At 36.7% G+C, this 15401-nt stretch overlaps 1 protein-coding gene across 4 annotated transcripts in view; it reads right to left on the bottom strand.

Moving 5' to 3' along the window:
• Window positions 1-638: 638 nt before the first annotated feature.
• ATP6V1C1 (ATPase H+ transporting V1 subunit C1) overlaps window positions 639-15401 on the bottom strand; it is a 42719-nt gene continuing 27956 nt past the window's right edge. For all 4 annotated transcript variants that reach the window (XM_032771310.2, XM_032771314.2, XM_032771312.2 and 1 more), the window contains 8 exons: window positions 11992-12083; window positions 10902-11000; window positions 9065-9133; window positions 6917-7009; window positions 6738-6831; window positions 5057-5154; window positions 3606-3732; window positions 639-1255 (listed from right to left, as the gene is read on the bottom strand). In XM_032771310.2, coding sequence (XP_032627201.1) covers window positions 1160-1255; window positions 3606-3732; window positions 5057-5154; window positions 6738-6831; window positions 6917-7009; window positions 9065-9133; window positions 10902-11000; window positions 11992-12083 — 768 coding nt within the window. In that variant the 3' untranslated portion in view covers window positions 639-1159. The remainder of the gene's footprint in view (window positions 1256-3605; window positions 3733-5056; window positions 5155-6737; window positions 6832-6916; window positions 7010-9064; window positions 9134-10901; window positions 11001-11991; window positions 12084-15401) is intronic.

Genomic DNA, 15401 nt, shown 5'->3' with positions numbered 1-15401 from the left:
CAAGTTTGATATAATGAGGTTTCACCTATAACGCAGTAAGATTTTTTGGCTCCTGAGGACAGCGTTGTATCGAGGTAGAGGTGTACTTGGAATCCATCAGTGTTGAAACAGTGAGTGGAAGATAATTTCAAATACAAATATCTTGAGAACAGTTACTGGAAAATGCTAATAAACTCTTTCCGACAAGCATCAAAAGGATGCTGTCTTTGTGATGAAGATATAGGGTAAGTAGCAGTTCTTTCTCTAGAAGTTTGGGTGCTACTTTATAAGAGTAGCCACCGTTGCAAATAAGTGAAAGAGTAATATGTATATATAAAAAAGAGTAGAAATATTGACTAGGCCCAGGGTGTAAGAAGCCTATGTCTCTCTCACTCCTCCAGAGTTACGCCATGACTGTCACCTTAAGAGCAGTTGTGCATATATATTCATACATGGAACTTTATAGGAATAAAACCTGCTCCAGTACTTCTCACAACAATGTAGGTGTTTATTTTAGTTTCTCTCACGTCAAATATTTGTGTTAAACTGAAAACTGCATTTCTATACTGTCGGATACAGCATATCACATCTTTACATTAGCTGTATTAATGTTTGGCAGGAGACTTTTACAGTTCTATGCATCACAATAAGACAGACCATACATTTGCACAGGTATTTTTATTTTCTCCAACAGTGCTTATGGATTGTAATTTAAAATATTCTGAAAGCACAGACTGTATATCAATATCACATTCTTTACATCACAATTCAATAACAATGTTAATATCTGTGTATCTACTAAATACAGAGAACAAAATGGCATAAGTGTTTACACTACCTTCCTTTGTAAATAAGGTCTTTATGAACAATGGTAAATTAAATTAATGCAATCACCATATGAAAGAAGAATGACCTTTTTCTTTAAATAAATGACTGTTTATAAATACTCTCATTCTCTCAATATACATTTACAGACTTGATTGATTAAAAGCAGTTATACCCACACTTTTCTTTAAAAGAAAAATGTCAAGAGATGGACCACCATGGGGAAAATTCACCTACGTAAAGGGAGTAAGAAGCAAGCATAGGATTAACAGAATTAAAAGTATCATTGTACTTCAGCCTCACTTCTGTTTGTTTATACCAACACTATCAGAGGATTGTCAGGATAAGGAAAGGTTTACTTGAAGTCCAGCAAGTTGCAATCAATCTTGTAGTACACATATGGGTAGTACTCCTGTTGACTGAGGTTTAAGCCTGGAATATCCATAGTTGCCTGTGAAACAAGGTTTGTATGATTTTTTTTTTTTAAGTTACTATACATTTTACAATATAATTTGTCAGTGTCCCATTCAGGAGATTACATGACATAGTCAAACAAACATTTAGTCATGCCAGACCTCAAAACTTAAAAAAAAAAAAAAAAAAAAAAATATCAAAAAACTATTTGAATTTTAAACTTTGAGTTATGTTTTGTCTGGTAATGTAAACGTAAGGGAAGAAAAGGATAATGCACCATCAGGCTTTCCAAAATGAACTAAGGTGGTGTCATAAACAGATGGTTAAGGGTTAATGTCTCTTTTTCCTGTAAAGGGTTAACTAGCAGTAAACCTGGAACACCTGACCAGAGGACCAATCAGGAGACAAGATACCTTCAAATCTCAGTCGGAGGGAGCCTTTTGTTTAGTGGCTTTCTGTTTTTTTTTGGTTTTGTTTTTTGTTTTTTTTTGATTCTCTCTGGGTTCTGAGAGGGACCAAACATGTAAACAGATATCTCCAAGTTTCTGAAACAGCCTCTTCTGTTCAATTTAGTAAGTACCAGTTAGAAAGGCAGTTTAGTCTTTTAATTGTTTTCTTATTTTGCAAATGTGTATTTTGCTGGAAGGATTGTATTTGTGCTGGGGGGAGGATTCTCTCTAGTGTCTATAAGCTGAAAGACCCTGTAACATTTTCCATCTTGATTTTACAGAGACAATTTTTACTTTTCTTTTATTAAAAGTTTTCCTTTTTAAGAACCTGATTGTTTTTTATACTTGTGTGAGACCCAAGGGAAGGGAGTCTGCACTGACTAGGGATTTGGTAGAAAGGAGAGAAGGGGGGAAGGAAAAACCTGATTTCTCTGTGTTAGTATCTCTCTCTCTCAGGGAGAGTCTGGGAGGGGAAGTGAAGAAGCGGGGGGGGGGGAGGTGGATTTCCTCTCTGTTTTAAGATTCAAGGAGTTGAATCACAGCGATCTCCTAGTGTAACCCAGGGAAAGGAGGATCTGGGAGGAAGAGAAGAGGGGAATGGTTTATTTCCCTTTGTTTTGAGACTCAAGGGGCTTTGGGTCTTGGGGTCCCCAGGGAAGGGTTTGGGGGCCAGAAAGTGCCCCAAAACACTATATTTTTGGGTGGTGGCTGCCCTACCATTTCTAAGCTAGTAATTAAGCTTAGGGGGGTTCATGCAGGTACCCCATGTTTTGGATGCTAAGGTCCAGAGTGGGGGTTCATACGTTTAGATTTGTTTATTTACATCTCTATTTCATTAAACTTTTGTATTTAATATTTCTGCAAATTTAAAAATTGTACTGGAAGAAAATTTAGCTGATCTAAAATATAGTTTTCTATTCCCTATTTCTGATCAACGTTGACTTCTTACATTAAAAGAATTTTTGAAACATTTTCATGACTATTTGGCTGGACTCCACATTTCACATGCATTTGGCTCTCAAGACATTGGCTTGTTTTAATGTCAACTGCTCATGAACGGTAACGGCTATGGACACTGAAGTTTTACCTAGACACAGAATAAGCACAGTACTGGCAGCAGCAGTGCAAGCTTCCCTTGCACTGAGGGCTTCTAGAGGTGGAAAGGATAATTCTGACTTCATATCCATTTACTCCTTTGCATCTCTACTGAAACTGTCAAGTAAAGTATGCTTTGCTTATTTTTAACAAACAGAAGCAATCCCTCAGACTGGAGATGGCAAATACTATCTCCTGTATTATTTGTGCTTAAAAGTTATGAAATGCCTAGAGATTAATTCTAAACTAAGTGTAAACTTGACTGAAGGCATTTGTTCTCAACCCATTTGACTTAAAGTTTTATTTTCTTCTTACTCTGTGCCCACCATGGTACAGTGGCCATGGAAAGGTGCTTTAAAAACTGTACAGTATATGTTGGACCCCCAGCAGTCCCCAAGAACATAGAAACAGCTCTTCAGGTGACTTGGTTGTAAATTTAGTACTTCCTCCTTTGCAAAAATCCATGCAGAAAGCATCTGGAAAACTCCACTGAATTAATACCACTAAGATTAAATGGCCTCTGCACTGGAGGAGAGCAATGAGGAACGGTTGTACTTAATGGAGAGGGTGAGCTTTAAAAAAAACAAAACAGCTCCTGAAACGTGTTTTGTGACCTGCCCCAAGACAATCCATGGACCATATTTCTTGTTGAACAGCATCCAGAAGAGCCTAGAAGCCTGCATCTCTTTCTCATGAAACAATTCTTTTTAGAGGATTAACACTGTACAGTGAGGCAGACCATTCCCACTTGGTTTTAAGAAAGGACTAATCAATGTAGGGTTGAATGTGGGTGGCACCTGGACACCATAAACACTAGTTATAAAAATTACACAAGTTACTTACATCAATGATAGATGCTGCACTGCTATCAAGGTGTTTGTATAAATCATTCAAAATCTCTCTCAGTTTCTTCATTGTTTTCTTATTGGGTTGAAGGAGCATTGCCTGGAAATTAACTGGCAAACCATACCTGAGGAAGCAAGCAGAAAGCTGACAGATGCTAATGAGATTTTTTTTAAAGTTGCATAAGAGTTTATTCATTCTTACCTCAGATAGTGCTATACCACTTTTTAGGGAGAAGAGACTTTGCTAAAGCTTTCGGATTCCTGAGAATAAAACATCTGCTTATTTTTTAATTTTTGGAAGACCATATTGTTATTACTGTTTCATCATATTGAGAACCTTGGAAAAGAATTTTATTTCATGTTAAATAAGAAGAGTAATATAATATTTAGACATTGTTCTTCCATGGTCAATATTGAACTCCCATATTCATTCTTACCAAGCTTCATCCTCCACTTTATTTATTTTTGAAGACTTCAATTAGCTTACTTCTAATTCTTGGGGTAGCAACTAAGTAATTTACCTAGGTTGAAAGATCTCATCTGTGTGATTGCGTGGAAAGGCTAGCCCCGCTTCTTGTCAATCCCTTCTCACAGTCACCTTTTAACTTCTCTAGGTGCATATTCATTTTCATTCTAGTGTCTCATCTTACTTTCCTTACTCACATTGTCTCCCAAAGTAACAAGCCTGCATAGGTGTGGGATGGGCTAGCTGTGGAAAAGACTTCTCAAATTAACTTATGATTCTATTACCAATCCCTGCCATTCTTTCAACACTGCTCCTTTATTTACCTCATTTTATTCTTTACATTGTTCTGTTACTATAAATGTAGTATCAAGAAGCTTTCAGTAACTATCCAATTTAGAAAGCTGCAAACTTCAATTGAGAACCAGATGTTCCTACTCTAACAATCCACTTTCTTTGCAGAATTCATCCAGTTATTTTAATCAACTTATTAGCTATACTTCTTGTTCATTATGAACAAGAGAAAAGCAGAGTATGAGAAAATAGTAAAGCCACATGCTGGGGAAAAAATAAATCTAGTGGTTACTACTACAAGGAGTCTTGGGTTGCTTTGTGTGCCTCAAAGCCTGAAGAATTTTGTATTAAACTGTGTTTACCTAATAATGACTAATATGGGTGGTTTGTCTTCTCTGTCTATCTTGAATAAATCACTTCATTTATTGCTTGCGTTTCTAAGTCTAGAAAGTTTTCTTCTACACGTCATTCAATTAAAGCAAACCATTAACAGCTAGTGAGGACCTCTTGCTCTAATAACCAGAGAGCCCATGATGCTTGAAGGAGTAGGGCAAGGGCACCTTCAGGAACACTACAGAATGAGTTGAGCCAGATGGTGCATGGATTAAGATCCGCAGTTATCTACATGTAGCTCCAGACAGGTTTTAAAAAACCTAGGAAAAACAGTGCAACTCAGCTCCAAATCTGTTTACCTTAGAACTGATTCAACAAAAACTCGTAATGCCTTCACGTGAATCCATGCAATGAATGCTTCACTGAAATTCACTTTCAGCCACCGAACCAGAGGTCCCTGTTAGAGATTGCGGGGGAGGAAAAAGGGGAGAAGAGACAGGAAGTTATTCACAAGCCTAAATAAAGATTCAGCCTTATTCAAATTTGTTTAAACAGATACTCAGTGTTAAAAGTGGTATTACTACATAAACAGAAAATGTATGAATGGAGGAGTAGGCGCTGGACAGCTAACTCCAAAATGTTTTAGTATACAGAAAGTACAGTAGGGATCTCATATGAAAACTGCACTTGGGTTGACTGAGACTACACTGGACTTTAAGAATAGCCAAATAACTATTACTGAAGTTCATAATCACTCTGCTACTGTGCTTTTAGCCCATAGAAATCTATTAACTCTGGAAATTAGAACAACAATCCTGAGTCATGCCTCATCTGCTTTGCTCCACTCCAATGGTATGAAGCAGCCCCAAACACAGGAAACCATACTGTTAAGATCTGCTTTGCACAGGGAGATCCCCGGATAGGATAGAGTCCTCACAGAGAACCAATATCACTCCTCTTAGCTGTTGGTATAGGGGATATGGACAGGGCTCTCTTGTGCACTGGGAATGCCTAGGGTCATAATGGCCCCTTAGGTCTGCTGGCAGCAGGCACAGGTTAGATCAGTGATACTGAAACCTCAGTGGTTCAGTAGTCAAATTAGCAATCAACATTATTCAAAAGAAAGAGTAGTATGAATTCAATTTTTAATTTACTACAGCACTATATATTCATATTTCAAGAGTAGTATATTATTCTCACAGCAAAATAATTGACCACATTATCATTTTATCAATTACAATTGATTAACAGTGAAAGCATCCTGATTGGTTAATAACTTAGATCAAGTAAAAATTAAATCATACAGTGTTTGAATATGTGCTGCAAAAATCCACAGGAGACACATTAAAGAGCCACTCGCAGCTCCTGAGCCTCAGTCTGCATATCACTGGGTTAGATTGACCCACTACAGAGCAGCCCCAAGATCAGGGGATCACAGACAGCACCACTTCAACCCTTTTCCTCATTTTCTTTAGCCAGAGCTAAGGATCTGGCTGGGAATATTGTACCACTGAAGGAGGACAACTTAATGTGTGTTTTTTCTTCTACTTAAAAAGAAAGAATTGAGTTTTAGCTTTCTGCTTGGACACCACGTTCTTTCTAAATGAATGTTTTTGGACTAGAGACATAGTTGTATATTTTATAAAAGACTCTGTAATGCTATGAGCTTCCTTCTGTAATGTTTTCAGGCAGCCTACAATGCCTTTAACTGGTGTTCGTAGCCAGGACCCACAGCATGAGTGTAATGGAAACAACTTACATATTATCAAAGTCCTTTTGGGACTAAGTTACCATTTTGGTGAGTTTATTCAATATCAAAAAAGACATTCAACAGTTTCCATGCAACTGAAGTATACCTTTACCTCAAGGATTATCATCTCTGAGCATTATGTCTCAAACCAAAAGCAGATGTAACAGAGAAAAGAACTCTTGTTGTCAGCTTTGTGGTCTGAGGAAGATTGCAGCAGTGATCTTTTCATGCTTAAATGCTCAGTTATTGTAATTTCTGTCCAAAATAATATTTAGTTTATACCAACTTACAAACTGTTTCTTTTTGTCAGTAGATAGTCTGTTCATTTCTTCTTTGTCTGCTTTCATCTCTTCTTCATTATACTGGAAATCACGGACCATAAACCTACATTTGGAGAGGAACAAAAACACTGCTAGTGATTGTGTAGAGTACTCTTAAACAGGAAATCAATCTGAAGAAGTGACCGTACTTGTATTCCCTGGCTTTGTGTCTGAAGTCATCCACTGCCTTCCTGAACAAGGTGACATTACACAGATAACTATCCTGGTCCTCAGAAAGAACACTGGGTAAAGAAAAAAAAAAAAAGAAGTGTTACAATTCTCTGGTTTAGAATCTTTATGAAGCATCACAATCAAAATTCTAATCTGTGGTCACTCAGAACTGGTAAGATCAATTTAGTTGCTTATGAATGACTCTAGAACAACCCTACCGCACCCAGAATACTTAATTTCTATCTATTAGTCTATAAGGTGCCACAGGACTCTTTGCTGCTTAATTTCCAGAGTTTAACTACATTAGAGAAGAGTAATTGTAGCTCACACACTTGCCTTTGTCATCCTTGAACAAGAGAGGAACTCTTTACATTTCACATTCACATGCTTTCTGGAGAAAACTGTTAGCTGTGCTAAACTGGATATTTCTCCAATTTAAAGCCATATTTTACTGGAAGTGAACTTGAGCTGATTTCATTTCAATGTATGCAGTGATGAGAGTTTTCAGCAGTCACGTTTACTTTGGTGTCTTTCAGATGAAAGGAAATGGGTGCAAGTACAGAGGGACAAGAGAATTGAGGAGGTAACAGTGAATGAGGAGTAGGTGACTGGGTGGCATGGAGCTGCGTTAGCCATCTTGGAAAGGGTGCTCTAAAGGAGTCCAGCTAACATCTCAATACAATGTGGCTTTCTTCACAAAAAGTTAATCTTTCTAAAAGCCCAAATGCTATAATGTCTGGAGCGAACAGCTACAAGGATCTAGCCTGTTCCCCACTGCCAGGAAATCTGTTGCTCAACCCTGAGTTGTCACTCAACCACCTGATTTACACCACCCACCCATCCCCAACTCTAAGAGCAAAGTGTGCAAGAATATACCTAATTATCAAAATAGTCGACTAGGAAACTTCTGGAAAATGATGCCTCAAATAGGAAATGGGAATTTTACCTAATTATAATGCTCTTAACACTTGGAACACACTGTTTGCCTAGCCATCTCCCTTGCCACATTCAAATCCCTCTAAAAAATCCTCACTTCCATCTACAAGTAATAAGGGGCAGAAACTGTAACAAAACTGAAAGGACTGGAAGTTAGGCATCAAGATTGCATGCGCTCGAGTTACCACATTATATTATTGTTGCCCTTGTTCTCTCCCCCCCCACTTCTCTCACATTTGTCTTTACAAACATTTGTTGTGTTAAATTTACATTGTAAGCTCTTGAAGCAAAGGATTGTTTTTTAAAAAAGTATTTACCACATATCTAGGCACTCTTAAAAAATCCAGTGTTGTTTAATATGACTTGCAGACAAAGGAAAATGCATTTGCCCATGCCCCCTTCCTGCAGAAAACTTTTGTAAAGTAGTAAAGATCACTGGATTTCCCCCAGACAATCCTCTAGCATGTTCCCAAATATTCTCCCCAACAACAAAATCAACCCAACGCTCACACACTGCACTCACATCCAGGATTTGCACTCACAAGAATCCATCCTGTTTCTCTGCACCACCCACAAAACAGTACACAACAGAGTACCCTCTTCCTCCTCTCACACATTTTTTCTAGGTAATGTGCTGACTTCCATGGTTATAGAGTGCCAAAACACACATTACTCATCTTCACCCAATACTACACATCTCCATCCTATCCCCTGCCCAGAACCATCTGCATCCCCAGTTCTTCATCCTGCATCAGGTTTCCAATGATTTAGCCCTTCTAGTAAGGGCAACACAGTCACCCTGTGGTAGGTTTTTGTTTTTTTTTTTAAAAATAAGACACTGGAGCCCAGGACTAACACAGCACATCTGGACAAGTTTAATTTTCCTGCTTCAATTCTTCAGTCCATGCCTTATAAACACTGGGACTGACTGACACCTTTGTGAACTATAGACTTTAGAGACAATCTTAACATTTAGAATATTGTATTTGGAGTTAAATTCAGATGAACTATTTAATAAGAACGTAGGTAATGACTTAATAATCAATTACTAATCAGCAATTAAAACCCAATTAAAAATAAAAGGTCTTAAAGATTTAGGGTCAAGAGGTACTCTTGTGCGTGACTAAAACCCAGTTCAAGCAAATCAAAGATTTACTTCTGAAAAGCTGAATCATAAAAAAGCCACTTACTTGCTGGATCGTGGAACTACCATCTCTGATAATGTTTCATATTGCTTAACCCAGTCATTGTAATTTGACCTACAGAATAAATAGGTTATAATTCAAGTTTAGTGCTACAACAATAAAGCCATGGTAAAAATCCAATGGGTCACAAGGGGCAGGCAGAGAACCCCTAAATATTAAGATACCCACAGGAGTATTTGAAAATTGTTTCATCCTCTTGCTAGTCAAGTTTCCCTCCTATCGTTGGAGGACACCAGAAAGTATTATGAAATAGGGAATTTGGTCCGCTGTCCCATTTTTCAGGGTACTACATATTGCAAAGAAAACACTCTTAAAGGAAAATTCAGATAAATTAAGGAGATATAGTATCTGATCTTTAAACATATTATTTTTAAGTTTACGTGTATTGTATGAAGTGGGCTTTTTTTTTTTTTTTTTTTTTTTTTAAGTGAAAGCCAAAGTTTTTCTTAAACAGGCACAGCTACACAATGAAGTTAATAATTACATGTTTAACACTTCTCAGCGGATCTCCAAATGTCTGACAGACATTGTTCAATGAAGTATCTGAACACTCCTATGAGATATTTACACCCCGTTTTAGGAGCTGGATAAATGTAAGTACAGAGATAAAGAATCAGCTTTTCAGAGACATTATGCACCCCAGGACTCAAAATTAATATGATGGATTTGTGGGTATTTCACTCCTGTTTACAGGAATGGAACCCAACCCTACACAACCTGCCTAAAGTCCAAACAAGTCAAATGAAGAGGAAAAATACAATCCACGAGTCTTTACTTTCACTCCTTTGCTACTGCCACTAGAATAGATAATATTGCCTTTCCTATGGTGTTACACTTAATTCTTACTGAATAGTGAACTACTATTTAGTAACATTGTGCATATACCGGTATATTGTAAATTAGAAGACCACCATCTACTCTCCGTCCAAAATGGATAGCCTGGTGATGTAAAGGCAGCACAACAAAATGCCTAGAGTTTCCTTAGTTTTTGATTCAAGAAATATTCAGTCTGCTATTTTCCACCCTGTTCGCCCTAAAAAATATATTAGATAGATAGATAGATAGATAGATTTGGGTTTCTAGGTTAGCACTTTTTAGCAGAAGGGCAGATTTTCAATTTGAAGCTAATACTTCAAAAGTTATCTATACAGTACTCAGCATGTACCCGACAATTCCTCTTGACCGTCATGCCAGTCAGAGAATTCATTTAGAAGACTTAGTGAGATTACAAGACTACTGAAAGGAATATTCTTTAAATTGCTAGAGGTTGTACACGATTCTAAAGGCAATGCTCAAGCTCTTTGAGAAGGTGGGATAAAGAAACTAAATAGAACCTTAATGTATTAAAAAAAAAAAGCTTACGTTAAGTGGTACGAGCTAATACTGAAATTACTAGGCAAATCAGTGACTAGTTCTTTTAGGAAAATTAGGAAAGAAATCCTGGCTTTCATCCAGTATTTTGCTTGGATTTTATTATTTTATATGGACAACTTTTGTAAGATTAAAAAGGGGCATCACCTTTCATATAAAACATTAAGGACATAATTCCAAATTTTCTCCAGTGGAATTTGTGGATAGTGAGCACCCGCTATGATAAAGCCATAAGATAGCAACAGTGAGAAAATATCCACACACAGGGTTATTATGCCACAGGTGAGCATCTAAAAGTTTGGGTTACATTGTTTTCAGTCTCAAAATTGTCTAAAAGCCATACTATAAACAGTCCTTTCCTACTTCTAACAAAACATATTGTATAACTTACATTTTTGCTTGCATTTTGATTACATTTTTATTCAGAATTTGGTACCAGGAGACTACTTACTTTGGTACAACCACCACCAATGTAATTAAGTATTCTGAATCAAGTACAAAGTCATCTTTCTTTACGATATCAGCCAGACTTCTAGTTAGCAAACTTCCCCTGTAGAGGAACAAAAACTGCTATAGTAAGTGTATAGTTCAAATCTTAAACTTGGTCTGGATAAATTCTAGTGTTTGGTTAACAACATTTTAGAAAGTACTTCACTTAAGAACTAAATTACTAGTATGCAGAGTGCACTTACAAAAACTTCAGTTACAGAAAGAGTAGCAAGACAAGAGTTATCAGTGGTTCCACTGTCACTACTATAGCCTATGTGGCTCCTGACCAGTCCATATGAGGGGTGTGGGGGTTTGCAATAAAAGTTTCTAAGTTAATTATGTGTTTTTAAGTCCCATTTTAAAAAAATGACTTAAGAGGCAAAAGTACGAAGCCTAAAACACTTCTGAAAAAATGTATCCTTAGGGCTTGTATGTAGCCCATAGCCACTGGGCATACCCTCCCAGTGCATGCCTCCACACTGAAAAACCATAGTCTGGTTATACTAAGGACCTTTCACACACAGAGGGGAAGGACAGAATGTTACCCTCAGTTATTTAAGAAGTTATTCTGACTCCTTATTTCATTAAGTTTTATCTTTATCCATCTAAGACATCGTGTCTACATTGCTCAACTAGTCTGGGTTTTGGGGGACAAGTTGCCTATTACTGTTTGTACTTGAGGAATATATCAAGTTCAATATTAACTGGTTTCTTCAGACAATAATAATAAAAGGGGAAACTTCCTCAAAAGAAGGTTAGGTAGATACTTAAGTTATAAAGAAACCAACAGCAACAGAATCACATAATTAGTAGCATTACTTAAGTAGAATACTGTTTGTGAATAACTATTGTGAAATAAAATAAATTAAAAAAATCGCTATTTTAGGCCTGTTCACCTCAGTAAACAAGCTAAGTGTCATGACACACCAGAATTCTGAAACAGACACCTCTAAAATCTACCAAGCCAAAATGTAGTATATTCACATTACCAACACTTTGCAGTTAAACTGCCATTTTTTTGTGCTCCATTAGCAAGGTCTAAAATCACTTACGCATTCTTTCTTTCCAAGTTCTGAAGGTTGCCTTTCAGATTGTTATATGCTGATGCTCTTGATTTTAAGTCATTGTCAATCTGGGTTACTCCCTTTAAAAAACAAAATTCAAAAATCAAATTGTTCACTTTAAGTCTCATAAAAGGGTAAATTTAGCAAACAAATTATTTTTTAAATTGCCTCTAAGAAAAAAAAAAGTTTTATTTGTAAATAGTAATTTGACAAAACTGGAAAAACAAAGCACTGAACAAGTTGTATTGCTGCACAGTTCTGAAACTGGGAACACACTGCAAACATCTTTAAGGAAATCCAAAGTAATGTAGACTGGAACTTGCTGTTTATGAACCACAAGTTCTATGCTGACATGCTGTTTGTTTTCAGAAATGTCATGAAGTGAAGCATATTTCACTCACCTCCCCCTTACCAAATAATATTTCATCTGTATTTTCATGTCAACTATCTTTACAAGATATTTAATTTATTCCAGAAACTTTCAGAGACTCCACAATCGAAACTGTTCATCCATTTTGCTTTGTGCTTCTATAGTGCATCACATGTCTAAAAACGCTTTACAAAATACAGTCGCAGAAACAGTTTACCACAACTCTTCTGCCATAAAACACTCTCATCCATTTAAGTGGAACTGACCAACTGCCAGTAGTGAACAGATTACTTTCTAACATATGATCTTCACTTCTATCATAAAAAAAAAGTGAATTGTGAACATATTTCATCCTCTTTCCAATATATCCCTGTATACTCTTCTGTCCACTAATGGCAGCTCAAACATGTTGCCCTGTACACTTTTAACTTCCTCCCTCTTGACCTTGATTTCTAATCATATCATTATTCCTTCTATCAAGTCATTTCTTGGCCAAAGGATGTCACTGAGGCCAAGAATTTAGTATGATTCAAAAAGGGAATGGACATTACATGGATATCCAGACTTACACCAGTTAACAACAGTATTTTAGGAAGCAATATAGAACTTCATGCTTCAGGGTTTAAGTTATTCTGTGTCAAGAAGAGACATGAATGTGGGCAGATTACACAACTTCTACCTACTGCATGGTTTCTTATACCTTCCTCTGAAGATATGGCACTGGACACTGTCCAACAAGATACTAGTCTAGATGCACTGGGTTTAAATCCAGTATGAAAATTCCTATGTTCCAATTCTAAATATTGTTATGTTTATACTACACCCAGTGTTTTAAACTAAGCAGTTCCCTAACTGTACACTTTGAAAGGAAGATGTAGCAAAGTTTGCATCAGAAAGTCACTTGCCAATTTCATTTAGGAAGTTTTAGTCCTGTTTTATATCTTGGCATAACACCAAGCTATCTCTGCTGCAGGTCTGCAGCAGTTTGTTATAACTAAAAAGGAGGGGGTGAGGGAGGAAGGCCTGTTTCAGCATGTTTTTTGAGAGTTTTCTTCATTTAGTAAAGAGTGCCATAGGATATTTTGGCTTGTGCTGAAATTGCACTGGGCCACGTCCAATGTAATTACTGCTGGTTAAAAATCAAAGCATTTCAAAATTAAAAATCATAGAGCCTGACTTATTTCATTAGCTACAGATAATTGGGTATGTCTTAACTCCTCTTTCTTTCCTCCAAGACTATTTTGCCCCCTTATTCATTCACTGTTTTGGGTCTGATTATTTCCAACTACATTAGCCTAGGTGCTAGCTTCAAATATAAGGCATCTTTGGCATTACAGACAGATTCTCTGCCCATCTCAGGGCCATCCTGTTATAAGATTCTGTTAAGGATTTATGTCTGTAACTAGAAGTCTAGTCTCTCAGAATTGCCAACTTGCTCCATGGCTACTCAAAGCCAAGCATACCTTGCACTCCACCTTTAAGATTTAGAAAGTCATTGTGGACCTTTAATGATCTTTTGAGTTTTTTGTCAAAGAGATGGTAAAATAGATATTCCTTTGTCACATGGAATTTAGGAAGGCTCTACATGTTGGCCGTCTGTTAAGCATATGGATTTAAAAATGTTTAGTTCAAGTGCCTAAAAGGACTTAGTACAGCGTACCTCTCTAGTCTTACAATTAAACCTAAAATCTTCCTGTACTGCTTCTATCTCAAGTATCTAGGTACATAAACACTACACAATATATGAATGCCTCATTAATAGGTAGTGCCTTTATTTGGGCCTATGTTGTTGCCAGAGGGTTTTTCTGTTCTGATCCATGGCACTGGAACATCCTACCAGCAGCCAAGGGAACAAAATAAAATAAAATAAAAAAATCACTGATTCTATTCGATTCTTTTTTGTTTTTTAATATATAAACACAATGGAATAGCTCTTAAGTGGTATGTCTTTATTAGCATGGTGGCTGAAACAGTACATAGCATTAAAAAAAACTACTTGTAGTCTTAATCTAACTTTCTCTTAAGGTCTGAGATTGGAAACTGAAACCCCAGAAGCCTTTCATTTAATATGGTACGGTTACCGATTTGATTTTAAGAGGACAGCATTACATCAGCCATGAAAATCTGAAAAAGTAGAGGTGAGAAGTTGGTTTGTTTTTTTAACAGCTCATGAGACGTGGTATCTGCAATTACTAGTGACCTTTGAGCAACATGGCCTTTAAACATAGACCTGCTAAAAACATTCCAAACACACTTCACTTGGCAGAGCTAATACATCTATATTACCATTCAGAGAGAAAAATTTTTTACATTAAATGCCCTTCTTGTAGAATCATTTTTTACAGCTAGAAGCCAGTGTGACCTTTGCTTAGAAAGACAGCCATTAACGATGATCAGCCAAGGATGTTAGTGTATTTGGCATTTTTCCTGGACCTGCTGGGATTTCTAGGCATAAACCTCCTCCCTTCCCCTTCACCAATCCTTTTCTGTGATTTCATGAGGGAACAATACTGTACAGCTAATTGTGCATCATTTAAGAAAAACTGATAGAAAGAAAGAAGAAAAAACTCAAATGATGTTGAGATTGTCTTTGTCTCGAGACAGCTTAAATTCATTTAAGAGCTCTTTCCAACCTCTCTCAAAAAATCTGAAATAGTTTTGACACAACCAGTTGTCTGTTTACACAAGGCCTAACACAATAACATCACAGATGTGCAGCTGTTCAGTAACAAGGAACATCAATAGTTGCATGGCAAAGCATTCATACTACTATCACCAGCTATTTTATATGATATTTTTTCATAGGCATAGATTTTATAAGCAATAACTAATCCGATACTTAGACTACAGCCCAACTAGAATTTACAAAAATGACTGCCGATTTTGCTTCCAGTTAAATTTAAAATATTACCTTATTACCAAAGTGGCAAAAATATCCAATAACTACAAACATCATTGTCCTTTTAAGCTACAATTCTTAAATAAGATAAAAATGCATTTAAGTTTCTCAGAAAGCAAGTCCCAAGAC

The sequence above is a fragment of the Chelonoidis abingdonii genome, chromosome 2, assembly GCF_003597395.2.
Source record: "Chelonoidis abingdonii isolate Lonesome George chromosome 2, CheloAbing_2.0, whole genome shotgun sequence".
NCBI lineage: Eukaryota > Metazoa > Chordata > Testudines > Testudinidae > Chelonoidis > Chelonoidis abingdonii.
This window is presented reverse-complemented; position numbering and strand designations above follow the sequence as displayed.